This window comes from Paralichthys olivaceus, chromosome 19 (genome assembly GCF_024713975.1).
Source record: "Paralichthys olivaceus isolate ysfri-2021 chromosome 19, ASM2471397v2, whole genome shotgun sequence".
Classification (NCBI taxonomy): Eukaryota; Metazoa; Chordata; class Actinopteri; order Pleuronectiformes; family Paralichthyidae; genus Paralichthys; species Paralichthys olivaceus.
The window spans coordinates 15,421,182-15,437,502 of NC_091111.1; the positions used below are offsets into that span (position 1 = coordinate 15,421,182).

General features: G+C 41.5%; 1 protein-coding gene across 1 annotated transcript; it reads left to right on the forward strand.

Moving 5' to 3' along the window:
• The first annotated feature begins 1,505 nt into the window (after positions 1 to 1,505).
• LOC109635990 (single-minded homolog 1-like) lies at positions 1,506 to 12,490 on the forward strand. The gene is made up of 12 exons (XM_069515458.1): positions 1,506 to 1,754; positions 2,549 to 3,003; positions 4,876 to 4,958; positions 5,048 to 5,137; positions 5,239 to 5,344; positions 5,761 to 5,846; positions 6,161 to 6,360; positions 6,497 to 6,603; positions 6,770 to 6,917; positions 9,423 to 9,579; positions 9,688 to 10,075; positions 10,503 to 12,490. The coding sequence occupies exons 2-12, from the start codon at positions 2,829 to 2,831 to the stop codon at positions 11,243 to 11,245; spliced, it is 2,283 nt and encodes a 760-aa protein (XP_069371559.1). The 5' UTR covers positions 1,506 to 1,754; positions 2,549 to 2,828; the 3' UTR covers positions 11,246 to 12,490.
• Positions 12,491 to 16,321: the final 3,831 nt, after the last annotated feature.

The window sequence follows — 16,321 nt, forward strand, 5'->3', positions numbered from 1 at the left end:
ATTATGGCTACTTGCTTTTTGTCCCTACAAGGCCAGTAATACCTGGATCACACACACACACACAAACACACACAGAGGAGGACAGAGAGAGAAATCTGTTCCCAGGCAGCAGGAGAATCTCCAATTATAGCGGGATGCAGCATCAATTTATGGACTAATTACGTGCGCAATGAGCTCACCATCATGCGTCCGCGCCCCCGTCACCGCGCCCGCTGCTCGGCCCCTCACCCTCCACACACGCGCCCCCTCCTCCACCTGAGCGCCTGGTGTCTAATTAAAAAACTACATGCACCGCGGCGCTCTCATTTGATTCACACCATGGAAATTAATCCTGAGATAAACGCGTTTGACGGACGGACACCGAACCAAACTGGTGCAGGAGCGCTGGATGACCGGAGCGGTGCATGGCTGCTCTCTCAGCCGGAACAAAACTGCTCTGCGTTTGGATTAAAAGAAAACACAAAAACAAAGGAAAGCCATAAGCACCTTTAGAAATAGCTAAGATTTAAAAACTAACAAACACACGAGTGGAGACTAAATTTGCCAAGAGGCTAAACTACAAATATTAACACACACAAAAAACCCTCAAGATCAATTTCAAATGTAAAGTTTAAGACAGAATGCAGAGGGTCCACTTCAGATCTGATTCCTCTCAGCAACAAACGCCTTTTTAAATCCAGAGGAGGTTCGTGCAGCACCATGAAAACAAGTGGAACATGTGGTGTAACCAGTAAAAACAGGTGGAGGGCTCCATGTTTTTTGGTCAGCGTGTGCACAGTCTGACCAGAAACACACACTCAGAGATGAGAGGCGAGGAGGAGGATTTCAGGCCTATTTAGCCAAACTAACAGCAGCAGAACGAGCAGAGCATTAACAGATATTTTTATTTCCCACAACACTGACACGCTTATTTATTTAGTGGTTCTGTTTCTGTTACTGTTTTATTATTTCTAAGATTGTTTTGAATTGTGTGAGGGCATTTAGCGAGTACAGAAAATATACTATTTCTGAATTAACTTCATAATTTCCATTGGAATACAAACAATTTCACCTTTTTAGATTTAATAGAAAAAACTTTGATTTTACGCATGAAATTGGCATTAAACTGATTACATTTTCTTTTCTCTTAGACCTTTATCCACTGATGGTTTCGTTTTCTTCTGAGCATTTCTTTAAACGACCTCTAACTGCAGGTCTGTAGAGGTTTGATTTCTACTCTCAGCTGCAGAATATTTCTCCTGTCATGTTGTTTAACGCAGATTTTTTTTTTTTTTCCATCAGCTTGATCCGTGATCTCCACGCTAATGACAACAACACAAGATCACATCCAAGCTCACTATACGCGCACGGCCAAGTTCCGCGCATGCACGCATATAGGCTACCATCGCCGTGCACCAAATCGACGCCCCACGGCCAGCGTCCAATCGTCGCACGACTTTCCAGGGTCCCGTCCAATCAGAGCGAGGCAGGGCGGGTCCCGGGCTGCTCTGGAGAGGGACGGTGAGATGGTTGTGGAGAAGGAGGCTTGTTGGGCACGAATGCCACTCGTTGCGCGTCCTTATAATTTGGGGAGGTGTATGCAGCGCACGGCCCCGTTCGCCTTTCCAGGTGGAAATCCAGGAGGAGCCCGACACCGGAGTGAACTGGGAGGACTGGTGAACCCGCGTCAGGACAGGTGAAATTCCCAGCAGGCTGCCCAGCAAGGCCGCATGGATTGATCCAGACGCACGGAAATGCAGTGCGTCTCCGCGCGGGTAGGAAAACTACACACTGCAGATGTTCTCTTCTCTCAACGAGTCTGACAACTATCGTTCTGGATGTTGAAAAAACTTTTTGTTCTTTAAAGAAAAATATAGAGTATTGTGGTGATATTGTGTCACAGTCGTTTTTTTCCCACCCCTCCATTTCAGGGATAGTGTGCCATGTCCTTTCCTCGATTCTGCAGAAGTGTATCACACACGATGCCTTAAAATGGCCTTTTTATTCTTTTAACCCCGATGAAAGAAAAATGCAAAATGCTGCTTTATTTTAAATGGGCGTCTGTGAAATTTTATTTAGTCGAAATATTAAGAAAATGTCTAGAATAACTTGAGGTGTTTGTGCTGCTCTCACACAAATTGAGACAAAGTTTTGACGATTCCTTCTCTGAGCGTGCATGTATTCAAATCTGCTTTTAAAATATTGTATACATCCCCGTGAAATGTAATTACGCCTCATGTATTGTGAGGAAATTTACAATAAAATACACCAATGTGTTGCTGTTGTAGCTTGTATTGTTAATTTATTCTTTTCAGACGTTAAATTAAATCTGTGTTTTGACTCATGACTAATGGGAATATTTCCTCCATAGTGTTGTCCCCCCCCCATACAGTCAGCTCCTTCATTTTGATGTGTCATGCATGCATCAGAAATAACACAAGGGACCTTACATCATGTCGGTGTTGGTGCAAACGCAGGCCTCGTGCATGCAGATGAAAATGCAATGATGCTTTTCTCTCTGGCTGCATGAATAATGTGTGTTTTTCTTCCTGTGACATGTGTTGCACAGGTCATGGATGAACATCAGCCGCTGCACAGAGGAGAATAAACCACTGAGTCCATCAGGAGGAGCTTTACCAGGGATACTCTGACAATCTGGATTCAATTCTTGGTGTATATACATATATATATATATATATAAAGAGAGAGAGAGAGAAATAAAGAATTGTTTTTGAAGTTGAGATCTACAATGAAAAGGAGGCAAACGGGAGAGAGGAGCGAGTGGAGCTGCTGATGTGAAGGACCGACTCGCACACGAAGAGCTGCAGAGAAAATAAAAAGGCAGCGAGATGAAGGAGAAATCCAAAACGGCCGCAAGGACTAGACGGGAAAAGGAGAACAGTGAATTTTACGAGCTGGCCAAAATGTTGCCTCTACCGTCCGCCATCACCTCCCAGCTGGACAAGGCCTCCATCATCAGACTCACCACCAGCTACCTGAAGATGAGGATAGTTTTCCCTCAGGGTGAGCGACTGGTCCACTAACACACCACTGCACCTCCACCATTTTTTAGTTTGGGACATTTTTCCTCTTTGCAGTGGAGCTCAGTTTAATGGGAACACACTGCTTTTAGTCATATTTTTAACTTTATATATCCCAATATATGATTATAGATCAAATAGTTTATTGTAAATTAAATTGTAAATAAAGTTATAATTATATTAACTATCATATAAATAAAAAGGGCTGATTATGACCTTCTTTGGCCAATTTTATTTGCAGAAATTCAGATCTCAAAATCTGACAAAAATAATATTTTTAAATTAAATTAAAATGATATAAAAGGCACATAACTTTTTCTCATAATATCATCAGTACTCATTGAGTCAGTGTTATTCCCTGGTAAATACCACTGTAGAAATATTCATATAGTTTTTAGTTGAGTCTTGCTACTCTGTGTAGTACTTCAAATAACAACTTATTATAATAATAATTGATTCTTGGTACAAGTGTGGATTAGTGCAAATACAAAAATAACATTATTATGAACGATAATAATAATAATAGCAAAATTCTTTAGAAATAGGTTTTAAAAAAATACTTTTTTCCATACCCGTGCTGCAGAGCTCATTTTAATCTACACACAAATATTACAGGAATATAATAGCGACTCCTCATTGAACTACAGGAAGTCTTTACAAATGGATTATGATGCGTGTTTTAATTCGGTGTGTCCAGAGGAGACAATCTGCCACCATCTTTTTATACAGGTCTCTGCAGGCTCCTCTGTCTGCGTGACTGAGAACAAGATGTAGCAATTAGAAAAAAGGCCCTGCAAGGCTTCTAATCACCTAAAGCCATGTGAGCAGGAGGCAAACACACACACACACACACACACACACACATACATACACACACAAAGGAAAAATACTCTCCCATGTAACCAGATCATAAGCCCAGGTTTTTGGTGCATGTACAGTATAGTCTAAATAACACAGAGGTCATGACACGCAACATTAATCACTATTAAACACACTGGAATTAATTTATAAAGATATATTTAAACATAAAGACACATTTTGCATCTGTAGGATTTTTTTTTTGTCCGTAAGCAGAAATACATTATTTCTGTTGTTGTGGCTTCTCTCATGTGAGGACATGGTAATATTCTACATGTCCGTATAAGCGGAGACCTATTTTTATTTCACTCAGACTGCAGCAGGGGAGACGAGCCACTCATTTACTGATGATGCCTGAGCTCCAGCATTTCTAATGAAGCCGAATGAATTTCACTGAGGGACACAGGCGACCTGCTTTGTTCCACTTAAACTGAAAACCATGGCCTACACTGTGAGAGGTTCACTGGACCAAAACATCCAAAGAAGGAGGATATCTTAATATAGGAGAGGTATTTTTTTTAAATAGCCTCGAAAACAACAATTGCTTTAATGGGATGGCAACAAGAATAATATTCATAATAGAGTATTATGATTAATTAAAATATTCCATTAAATTCCTGTCATCTCTTGAGAGCCCATTAAGTAATTTATGTGAGCTTGTACTAACAGAAAAGTGTCAATGCCTCAACACTAAATAAACAAATAAAATAAAGTCTGCAAGTGTAAATTGTGTAAAAAAAATAAAAATAAAATAAGAGCATGAATGCACACTGGTATATATGGCTTGAGGTTGTGTTTGTTTTGTCCTGACTTTGCCAATATAGGTTAAATATAATAATAATAAATAATTAATGATACATAAAATGATGTCGATTTATAAAACTGTATAATCTTTAACAAACAATTATCTTAGATTTTGTACATTATTAATACAAATGAGACAACATGTTGATTGTAACGTGCAGCTCAGCAGTCAGACAGTATGATGTGTGTGCAGGTCTGGGTGAGGCCTGGGGTCATACAAGTCGAACAAGATCTCTGGACAACATTGGTCGAGAGCTGGGGTCTCATTTGCTGCAGGTATATGAGCATCTCCAGTTTTATTCATCAGCTATCACAGCAGGCTGATGCAGGCTCTTCACGACTGAACACTTGTCGTTTATTTACAGACGTTGGACGGATTCATCTTTGTTGTGGCCCCGGATGGAAAGATCATGTACATCTCAGAGACAGCGTCGGTGCATTTAGGACTGTCTCAGGTCCGTCTGTGTAATTTAATATTATTATTATTCCTGCATGTCTGTTATTCTGCCCTGTAAAGATCATTCCACAGCCTCTTTACCTGAGCTCATCTCAACAGGTAGAGTTGACTGGGAACAGTATTTATGAATATGTCCATCCTGCCGACCACGATGAGATGACCGCTGTGCTCACTCCACACCAGCCCTACTCACACTTCGTCCAAGGTAAAAACACTTTGTGTGCCCTAATGCAGCCCGTGTCTTTTTTTTTTTTTGTGGATTTTATTGCAACTCGCTGTGCTGCAGGATGAAGCTAAAATAAATGCATCGGGTTTTCTTTTATCACACAAAATAAATATAATCTGCACAAATTCGTGTGTCTGACATTAGAGAAAAATGCATTCATCCAAATACATTTTGAAACCAGAAAATCGCTTTATACTTTTCCATGCATTTTTTTTATGCAATGGAAATTAATGCGTTTATTTTGTAATTACTCGTATTTGAAATGAGCAAGTGCGCCATAGGCCTGTTGGCACGTCTCTATTTTACTATGCACACACAGCGTCTGTGCTTCTTTTACGCAAATTACGCGACTTTCTGATTGGACTCTTGTTTATATTCGTTTGTTCCTCCTGCAGAATATGAAATGGAGCGCTCTTTCTTTTTGCGGATGAAATGTGTGCTGGCAAAGAGAAACGCAGGCCTCACCAGCGGCGGATACAAGGTAGGTAGTGAGGTTTTGTCACTGTTTAATTGACTTAGCGTTAATTAAGAAATTAATTAAACTGCAATTAATAGATTGTGTAAACATGTCAATTTAAATATTTTCATATCTGTGCTTTGTTTCTATATTATAATAAATATCATATTACTATGTCCCTGATAAAGAAAATTAAAGTTGGTAACTATTTTACATTATTTTAAAATAAGTACTGTATTGCTGTTGATTACTAAAGACATGTAGATTGTGCATGTTGCTTCTGCAGAATTATTTTTTTTGTGTAATTTATTCTCACTCCTCTATGTGCTTCATCACAGGTGATCCACTGCAGCGGCTACCTGAAGATCCGTCAGTACAGTCTGGACATGTCACCTTTCGAGGGCTGCTACCAGAACGTGGGTCTGGTTGCTGTGGGACACTCTCTCCCGCCCAGCGCCGTGACGGAAATCAAACTGCACAGTAACATGTTCATGTTCAGAGCCAGTCTGGACATGAAGCTCATCTTCCTGGACTCCAGGTACAATGAGCTGGACACATTTCACAACATTTCCAGATAGAATACCAGCAAAATAAAATCAGCTTTTCTCCTACAGACAAATTTGAAATATCCCTGAAAGTGTATTTTTTAACATCCCGCCTTAATTCCTTCCCAGGGTTGCCGAGCTGACAGGTTATGAGCCCCAGGACCTAATAGAGAAAACTCTGTACCATCATGTCCACAGCTGTGACACCTTCCACCTCCGCTGTGCTCACCACCTCTGTGAGTTACCAGCCTTCTCCATTATGATTTTACAACAGACCCTTTTTTTTGTCTGCTCTGGCAACCTGCTGCAGCCACCACATGCAGACAATCACACACACACAAACAGGCATCACGTTAAATACGCTAATCTCTGTTTTCTCTCTGTTTCTTTCATCTCCGTCAGTGCTGGTAAAAGGCCAAGTCACTACTAAGTATTATCGTTTCCTGGCCAAGCAAGGCGGCTGGGTCTGGGTCCAGAGTTACGCCACAATCGTCCACAACAGCCGATCCTCAAGGCCTCACTGTATCGTCAGTGTCAACTATGTCCTCACGTGAGTCCTACTATAAAGCCAGAGATTTTTGCATGCATATGAAACTATTTTATTTGAATCATGTGTTTCAGATACTAAGTTATTACACGTGTTGCATTTCGGCCTAAAATCCCTGAAATTACAGCTACGCAATAATCACAACACAAGGTTTATAGGGTTTTATGTTTGTGGTCTAAACGCAGCTGCATTTTTCATGTGTTTGCCGAGAGAGCAGCGTTGAATATTTAACTAGATTAGGTACAATCATATCATAGACTCTTATGATCCACGCTCGAAGCTCACTCAATGATGTGATGGGTCTTTGTCTCTTGGAGAAATCCTTCACTTTATCCCTCTGCAGCCTCTCTGTACAAATCCACCGAATGCGGCGGCTGCAGGGCTCAGGCAGTTGTGTGTTATGAGAGCACAAAGCACACTAGGGCCCTTTGAGACATGACAAGACAAACATCACGGTTCAACCCCATCAAAAAACCTCTACTGTCACCATCGATCCGCAGTCCAAGGGAAGCTAAATCGATCAAACGGTGAACTAGGAATCAATAGCCATCTCATAGCTGTAGCACATGTTGTATTTTCCTCGTTAGGTTTGGTTGATCCAAATCTCACGCGTGTGTGTGTGTGAGAAAAAGAGATGGTGTGTTTGTGCGAGTCTCTGTACGTGCATGCATGCATATGGCAACACTTCAAATATTGATTTCTTCAATGCAGTAAGGAGAAAACAAAGCAACTACATTAAAGTGAATTTCCAAACGCACAATTAGTCTAACACAGAGGTGTCGCAAATCTCATACACACACACAAAGAACAATAACAACACCAATAACGGAAAAAAGTGCATCACAAAACAAACAGCGATTCAATCACCTCGCCCCGACTGCATTTTAGCCAAACAAGAATCCATTAATAAATCATGTTTGGAGCTCGACTGGTGGCGTATTGCAGACACGAGGTGCTCTGACATTGACCCTGAGGTGGAATTCAGCCAACACAGCTGAGTTTGCACAAAGGCCCAACATTATTGGCTCAGACATAAGTCAGCCAGGACACAGATAGGATGCAGAACCAGCCACCGCAACTATACCTGCAAGAGCAAATAGCACTCACACTGTGTACTGGCTATCCAAACACAGCCTTTCCCCTAAGGTGTTGTACATAAAGAATGGGTCATATTTAGAGTCATATTAAAGAGGCTGGCTGTGCAGGGTCAGGGATGGGCCACAGGGTTTAAAATGCCAGGCAGCTGCTATTACATACTGTTGATGTGATAAGTTAAGAATAGGCTCATGTTTGCTGAACACTTGACACAGGAGCCTTTTCACTCCCTCGACAGTGTCACTTGGACTGAGTTCAGCCACAGGACAGTGGGTTAAAATGTCAAAGATGGTGCACATGCTGCATGCACATACATGAGTTAAAAGAGCGCCTGCTTTGAAAACTTTATTTTTATTTAAGACGCTTTGGTGCAGAGATAGTGTGCTTGTGTCTGTTTGCACATTTTCTTGTGTTGCTTTCTGGCACCGTTCTGGCAGAAAAGAATTATTAACTTTCTTCAGGTTACCTGTTATTTATCTCAGAAGGGGGAGGACTCAATCTCTGGAATTTATCTGTATAGTGGTTTTCACTTCTCATAGTCCTGACACCATTCATACCATCAAAAGTTTGTTTGTAAAATAAGTCTGCTCAGCTATCTATATTCAATATTGACCAAGACGTCTGCTGCAGAATAATTACTGATTAGGTGACACATTACAACCAAGGCGACTGTTTAAGGAAGAAAAAGGGTGCTCGGATTATGAGGGGAGAAAAAGCTAGCCTAAAGGTTTGAAAAGTTCTAAGGTGAACAAGTGATGCTATGCCCTCGCCAAACAACATTCAAAATGTCCTTCAGCGAGGCTTGGAAATTAAGTGGTTCATTAAATTTGTTACGGTATGACAAAACAAGGTCTTTACAGCAATGCTAGTAGGTTGCTCTTAATGCTAGCTTCAGCATGCTAGCACAGAAACAATGACAATGCTATTATGCCCATTTGAAGCAGGTACTATGTGCATAATCTAAGTTTAGCAGTTAGCATGTTAATATTTTGGTTATAAGCACAGGACATGATTACAGCTGGCTGATTGCAATGTCTTAATGTTTTTAATTTATTCTCGTTTGAATATGCATGAATGTTTGCTACTAATTTCATCCTCCAAATTGTTTTGGGGACATTTCATTTAAAACTGTAAACGTCAATCCTATGGTAGTGCTAAGGGAGATATCAAAGCATCATCAAAGTCAGTATGTTTCATGCTTTGTCTACCACAAAATTCTTCATGGAAATGTATCCAGTAGTTAAGATATTTTAGTTTCGACAAACGCGGTTGACTGACTAAAACCGCCTTTCCTAAATGGAGGGGTTTTTTTAGCTACCGGCAGAACTAAAACATCCCAACTTGGATAAATAGGATAAAAAGGCTGAAAATTGTTATTCTTATCTCTAACATATATTTTGTTTTTGTCAAAAGGGACACTGAGTATAAGGGTATGCAGCTGTCCTTGGACCAAATGAGCCCCACCAAGCCAGCCTTCCCCTATGCCAACAGTCACACTGAAGACAGGAAGAGCACCAAGTCACGTCTGACCCAGGCCAAGGCCAAGGCCAGAGTGTCACCCTACCCACAGGTAATAAACAGCCTGTTTTGCAGAGCTAAATCAAAAAAGAGAGCACAGGCTTTATTATTAGAAAACCTATCAAACCACAAACTGTGATTTTCCTGTTTCTCTCTCCAGCAGTTTTCCGCTTTCAATCCAGAGCGCTCGGAGTCAGACCAAGACAGCCAATGGGGAGGAAGCCCTCTGACTGACTCCGCATCTCCTCAGCTGTTGGATCCTGGTGAGGCTACCGAGACATCTTGTGCCTACCGACTGTATCCAGACTCAGGCTCCCTGTGCTATGGCCTTGGTTTATCTGAAGAAGATCTCGCCCATGCCCAAGCACATCCCCACACCACCACCTGTGACCGCGTCCGATGCCAGAGCAGCCGATACTTCCTAGGAACCCCCCAGTCAGGAAGAGAGGTTTGGTGGGATGCCACACGCTCTGTTCTCTCGCTGCCGAAACCCTCGCTGGAGAACAGCGAAGCCTACGAAATCACATCGTACCATGGAGCCATTCATGGTGAGGTGTTAGGGTTGAGACCACTACCATCTGTCTCTGCAAATAGTTCTGGCCTGACTTCTCCTGGTAGCTGTTTTTCAAATGTTATTATGAGACATTCTAAGTTGTTTACGGCATCTCTTGCCAGGGTGCCGATTGCTACCATCTGTTCAAAAATTGCCTGCAATTGAAAGCCAAGTTATTTCACATTTCACATCCTCAAACAGTGAAACAACCCCCACCGTGTTTCTGCCAAGACATCCAGTCTAATAGAACAAGATTCTATATGCATTTAAAGTAAAGTTGTGCAAAGCTATACAGACTCGTTGTTTTAAGTACATAAATTATATGAGTAGACACAAGGTAGAGATAAGGAATTGATTACTAACGCATTGTAATTTATTTATTTCACCATTTTAAAATGTGACCAATTCAACTCTCCTCACAGGACGTAGTCACTGGGATGAAGACAGTGTAGTGAGTTCACCTGATGGAGGCGGGTCCACCAGCGATTCAGGTGAGCGTTACCACGGTGACCACTTTCGGGCAAGCCCTCGAGAGCCAAGCAAGATGGAGACCCTGATTCGTGCCACGCAGCAGATGATCAAAGAGGAAGAGAGCCGTCTGCAGCAACACAAGGCGCCGCTGGACGTCTCAGGGCTCGCCAAAGCTCACAGCCCATGCTTCAACTCCTCATTACCCCACCACTCCCAGCTCACCATGCCCAGTGTTGTGTGCCGAGGCCCAGGAGCACCCAGCATCGACCTCCCCTCTGAGCGCCTCCATCACCGGGATGCCATCAAAGTGCATGGCCCCCATGACAATGACGAAAACACTACCAGTCCTGCTTCTTTATCCCGTCTCAGCAGCCCCAGCTCTGATGGGATCCCCAGGTCGGGCCTCTCCCTCACCAAAGACTACATGCCGACTGATCTGTCCCCCCACCATTCACAGCCCCAGGGGAGCCCGCTGATCTATCCAACCCAGGAGAGTCGGCCATTGGACAGACAAGCAGCCTATGCTTTGACTGGGTACTCCCTGGAGCACCTGTATGACCCGGAGAACCTGCGTAGTTACTCTGGACTGGCCTGTGGAGGAGTCCAGTATGATGTGGCATCTCATGTGAGGATGCAGGCAGAGCAGATGCAGGGACACAAAGCCACCTCAGTTATCATAACCAACGGGAGCTGACGATACCTATTGCAGACAGATTGTGTTCTCTAAATGAGGATGTTAAATTAAGGTGGTGCTGTGTGCACATTTAACACTGGTCAGGTGCTTGATGGAAAAAACAATAATAAAAAAAGACTGAAAGGTACTTGCACTGTGTCCATGCGCCCTCTCTGGCTCAGTCAGTGCAATTTCTGTTTTCATCAGGCCTGAGTATCATGACATTCGCCCTCCGTGTCATCAGAGGATGATTTTCCAAGACTCTAAATGACTTGTGTTAAAGAACTAATATTTGGTACGTCACCTAGCACAGGGCGGAGGTCTGCTCCAAAACAAAGGAATACAGTAATATTTTAATGGCACTGAATTCCCTTCCTTGCAAAGGCGACCCAAGTTTTGAATCTGGTTAAACATCAAGCCAGTGTTTCTGTTCCAAATGTCTTACGCATCATTGGCCATGTGAGTTAATCTGTCCCGGACACGATTTCCAAAGGCAGTAAGCAAATGTGTTGTTCCATTGCCCCTTCACCTAAAAACTCCATTGCACAGAACATAATGTTTGACACATGTGCATCATGGGAACGGTGAGCATTTCGCTATTGTTAGATGTCAGTGTTTCCTGGTATTTATTTGTCAGTGGGCTATTTTCTGTATGTGTCATTTCTTCCTGTCCAAGTAGAAACTTTACTGGTGGCATTAAATTAGTTTTGGTGTTCGGATGACACCGACATTAGACTAGAAAAAAAGAATCTAGTGGAAAAACAGAAAGAAAAAAAAATGCCTCTGATATGTAAAAGTGTAAATTATGCAGGACAACTTTGAACTGTTTTAATGTGTATGTGAAACGCCGTCACTTAGAGCACAAAGAGATTACAAAAGCAACTTGTAATCTCCCCGTGACCTCTAAACATAGATATTGTATGTATTGATTTACAGTTGTGGCTAAAATGATATAGTTTACATATCAGAGTATGATTTTTTTTTCCTGTTTTTACTTCAAGCTTTACCTGACATATTAGCATATGTAGAGTATGCTTTAAATTTTCAATTCTGCTCCACATGCAATTGAAAACCATCTGTTTTTGTATTGTTGAGAGGGTGAAAGGGTAAAAATGATTGATACCAACTTATCTAAAAATGTTGAATGTCTTTAGTTTCTTATTTAATTTATGATGTAAATATTATCACACAATGAACTTTTGGACAAGGAGTGACAAGGTTATTTATTAATTGGTTAAAAAGTCTCTTAAATCTGAATACTGTTGCAAACAAATAACTTGTCTGTTGAGTTTTTTGTTCCTCAATTGTCCGACAACACAAACAATGCTGCTATATAGATGCTAAAGATATATATACAACCTTTCTGCCGTAATGAATATGCACAACAGCTTTGTATAATGCATATTAAACATATACATACATAAAATATGAATATACATATATTTAATTTTTCATAAAGGGTCATCTCACTCAACATCCTTCACAGTTCATACTAAATTACTGACTACATATATCACACTGACGTCTCTGATGTGAAGGCTGGAACTGTTTCCCTTCGGCCAAGCATCTGATGCCAGATGGTCGTGATGATGATGCTATTAACAGCAGGCTCTAGCCAAAACCACTTGCTCAAACAAATCCTCACCTTTGGTGGTGGAATCCATGGATTACAGTAACTCTATTATCAAACTCGACAGTGGTTCCACACATAAAAATATCCAGACGGGCGACAATCTACTTCGAGGTTTCAGAGTCTTAGCTATAGGTTCACTCACCGCATAACTTGCCCAAATAACACACGCTGTCAAAATGTGGTGAGTGTGTGTGAAAGCTGCTTGTTTGGCAACAAACTACGTCCAAGAACTTGAACTTTATCCAAGAGCACTGTCCTCTGCAACTCACCCAGTATAACATGGATAATTGGCCTTTTTCATCACGGCAACTGCTTCTTTGTAAACAAGACAAACTGGCTCATCTATTACACACAAAAAGAATAATTTTCCTTTTGGAAAGTACAACATTCCACATTTACTGGTCTTTTCCTGACAGTTACTACGAAGCTAGTCATCGATGACATGTTACCACTCCGAATAAGTTTCATTCACTCTGGTCTTGACCCAACAGATACAGTTGGACCAACCTGAAGGTGATGGTAATCCACTCGTTTATATCGAAGAAAAAAATCTTTTTATATTTGAGTTTTGTATTGAATATGAATTCTCTCACCAGCTGGATAAAGTGGTGTCATGGGCCATCCCTGATACAGATACTATGTTGGTAAGTTATTACCATGTAACGCAAGTTATTAGGCCAATCCAATACAGGACCATGAGAAATACAGTAGAAGCATAGAAAGATACAGGCTAAAAATAATCGTTTAAGATGGTGGCATTGAAAGTTTTATTTTACATTTAATTAAAACACCAGTAAAAGAAAAGACTAAAATCTTAAAGAACAGGTTCGAGTTACATAATATTTTTCTCACTCCCCATTAAAAGACCAAAACTGACGATGCATAGATGTAAATTTTGAAAAGTTTGCCAAAAATAAATACTTTAATTTGTGAAAAGGGGGATTTCTTCGAACTGCAAACATTGGATGAATACAGTTTTGGTGTGTTGACAGTATTTCATGATAGTGAATGTTGGTGTTGACTTAAACTACAGTGTCCATGGTTTTCTTAAAGAAAGAACATATCATATAGCACAGGGCAAGAGGTTATATCACACTTTATATACACAAACTAAACGTTCCAGACTTATAGGAAATGCCGATGATAAGCATTATCCTTGTTCGTTTTTAAATATGCCTGACAAGTGGATTCACATGGGCCGTAATCACAAACCTCTAGAGCAACAAATGAGTACAAATCACTGCAACAGCAAACTACTGTGACTACTGAGCTGACACATTCTAAATGCACTTGCAGCAACACGTTCCTTCTGTCGGGGCGGCTGAACTCGCACATTTAGCTGCTCTGACCTCCGCTCTCAGGCAATTTCTCTGCCATGTATTTTAATGTATGCGAGTAATTCACATGTAGCTGGAGAGCGGGCCTGAGCGCCTGTCGGAGCTGAGCGAGACCTGGACACAGTCTGGGCCTGGACGCAGAGCTCCCATCATTCACCGGGTGACATGAGCATGTGATGGTCTGCCAGATATCACCGCTGCTGTCATTCCAGGAGGTACAGCTACTACACCACTCTGCTGTTGACATCACTGAGGTTTGGGAAGGATGTGTGTGTGTGTGTGTGTGTGTGTGTGTGTGTGTTTACTGGTGAGTTACTTCAATAATAAGAAGCCCTATTTTTTTCCTTCTTCTAAACACTGGGGCTTTTGCCTGATGTGCCCTGGAGGCTTTCACGTGCAGTCGGCTGCAAATGCAGTCTGGGCCTTTTGCCCAGACTTTGCACACTTGCATACGCCTCAACACTCACCTCACCCCTCCTCACCCTTCCACCCTACATGCTTTCTGTCCCTCCTCAGTCCTACAGAGAGAAACAGGCCTAAAAATCATTATAGAATAACAGAGGTGGAAGAAGCAGAAATACCACTAAAAATGTAAAAATACCCTGTTCCAGAGAAAAATCTTGCATTCAGAACTTTAAGTTAAGTTTGGATCTTGATTTAAAAAATAATCAAGAATGTTTATGGGACTGATATTTAGGACTATGTGTAATTTGTTGTGAATCCTAGATAATCTCTGTCTAAAGTGAATTTAAATGTGTCGACAAAAGGGGCCTTGGCAGATGTATGCAAGTATTGCTTGACTACAAATATGTGTAAAGCAGAACTGTAATGTTGTAGCTCATGAAACTGGTGTTATTGGTGTTTCTATTAATGATTACATGAAATCAGTCACTAGATCTTTGCAGATCAGTTGTTTTAACAACATTTAAGTTGCAAGGTTAAAACCCTCCTCTGAAATGCAGCAGAGCAGAAGTGTAAAGTCTCATAAAAATGGAAAAACTGCAGTAAAGTACCTTCAAATTCCAAGTACAGTACTTGAGCAAAATCATTTCTTAGTATCGACCACTGCCAAAGAGTAAAAACTAAATTTGGTGGACAGAGAGACCTTTCTTAAAATATAACTGAGTTGGATTTGATTTATTTTTATTTTTTCTAGGAGTGATTCCAGAAGTTACTGGAGGATCGTTGATTCTGGAAATGGAATCATTTCAATCAGGAATAAAACAAAGGATCGTGTGATGTCACTGCATGAACAGATGTGTTATGTTAATCACTTCCTTACTCTCAGGAACTCCTCATGACGAACCACGGCGATGAAAAATTAAAAGCATTTGCAGTAAATCTTACTGCTATTCGCTACTGAAAATAAAAAACACACGGCATGAACAGTTAGAGGAGATAAAGATGTCGGCCGTGTCATGTGGTCAAATCTATACGGAGGTAAACTGTAGAGCCACGAGATCCCAGAGTTTTATAACTGCAGGGAAGGAGAGACGGATCCTAACCTCACAGACGACCACAGAGTGTGAGGGTGCAGGTGGTGAGGCTCAGAATAGCCCCTGAATGTCTGTTTGATTGATTTCAGGCCCGGGATTGAGGCACGATTGCATATTCATACATCAGTTAAAGTGTTCCTGCGCTAGTGCCTCCATAATTCAACCTGGCACTTAGCGAAGAGTCATCCTTATGAAGCGGCTTCAGACCAGGCAAGAGGAAAATGTTTCAACATGTTTTCTGCTCTTGCATACTTTATGACCTCTCGGCTCTCGAACTGACATCGTATAATTGTTTAATTCCTCTTCGTGTCTCACGTCTTTTTATTCCGCTACAGAGCTGCGGCCTTTGGATGGTTTGCTCATAAAAAAAATAGTGCAATGTGTGAAATCAGGGAAAATTTTGAGCCGTGCACAACAACCCTTTTCCATGCAGCCATAAACAACCAGTCAACCAGGGGCAAGAACAGTTCAAGACCTGGGAAAATCATTCAACCAGGGCACTTAGTGACACCTCGACAGCAGAACTCACCGCTCCACGACACATTTAGATGTTCTGATTGGATGGACCAGGATATTGAGGTCACCTGGTCGATCTGATTGGCTGAGCTGGGAGACATGGGGTCATTTTGTG

Excerpts from the sequence above, each read along its gene's own strand:
- LOC109635990 (XM_069515458.1), top strand. The coding sequence starts at position 2,829 with ATGAAGGAGAAATCCAAAACGGCCGCAAGGACTAGACGGGAAAAGGAG. Across the intron at positions 4,959-5,047 it reads TGGGGTCTCATTTGCTGCAG|ACGTTGGACGGATTCATCTT; the intron begins GTATATGAGCAT and ends GTTTATTTACAG. Across the intron at positions 6,361-6,496 it reads CTCATCTTCCTGGACTCCAG|GGTTGCCGAGCTGACAGGTT; the intron begins GTACAATGAGCT and ends ATTCCTTCCCAG.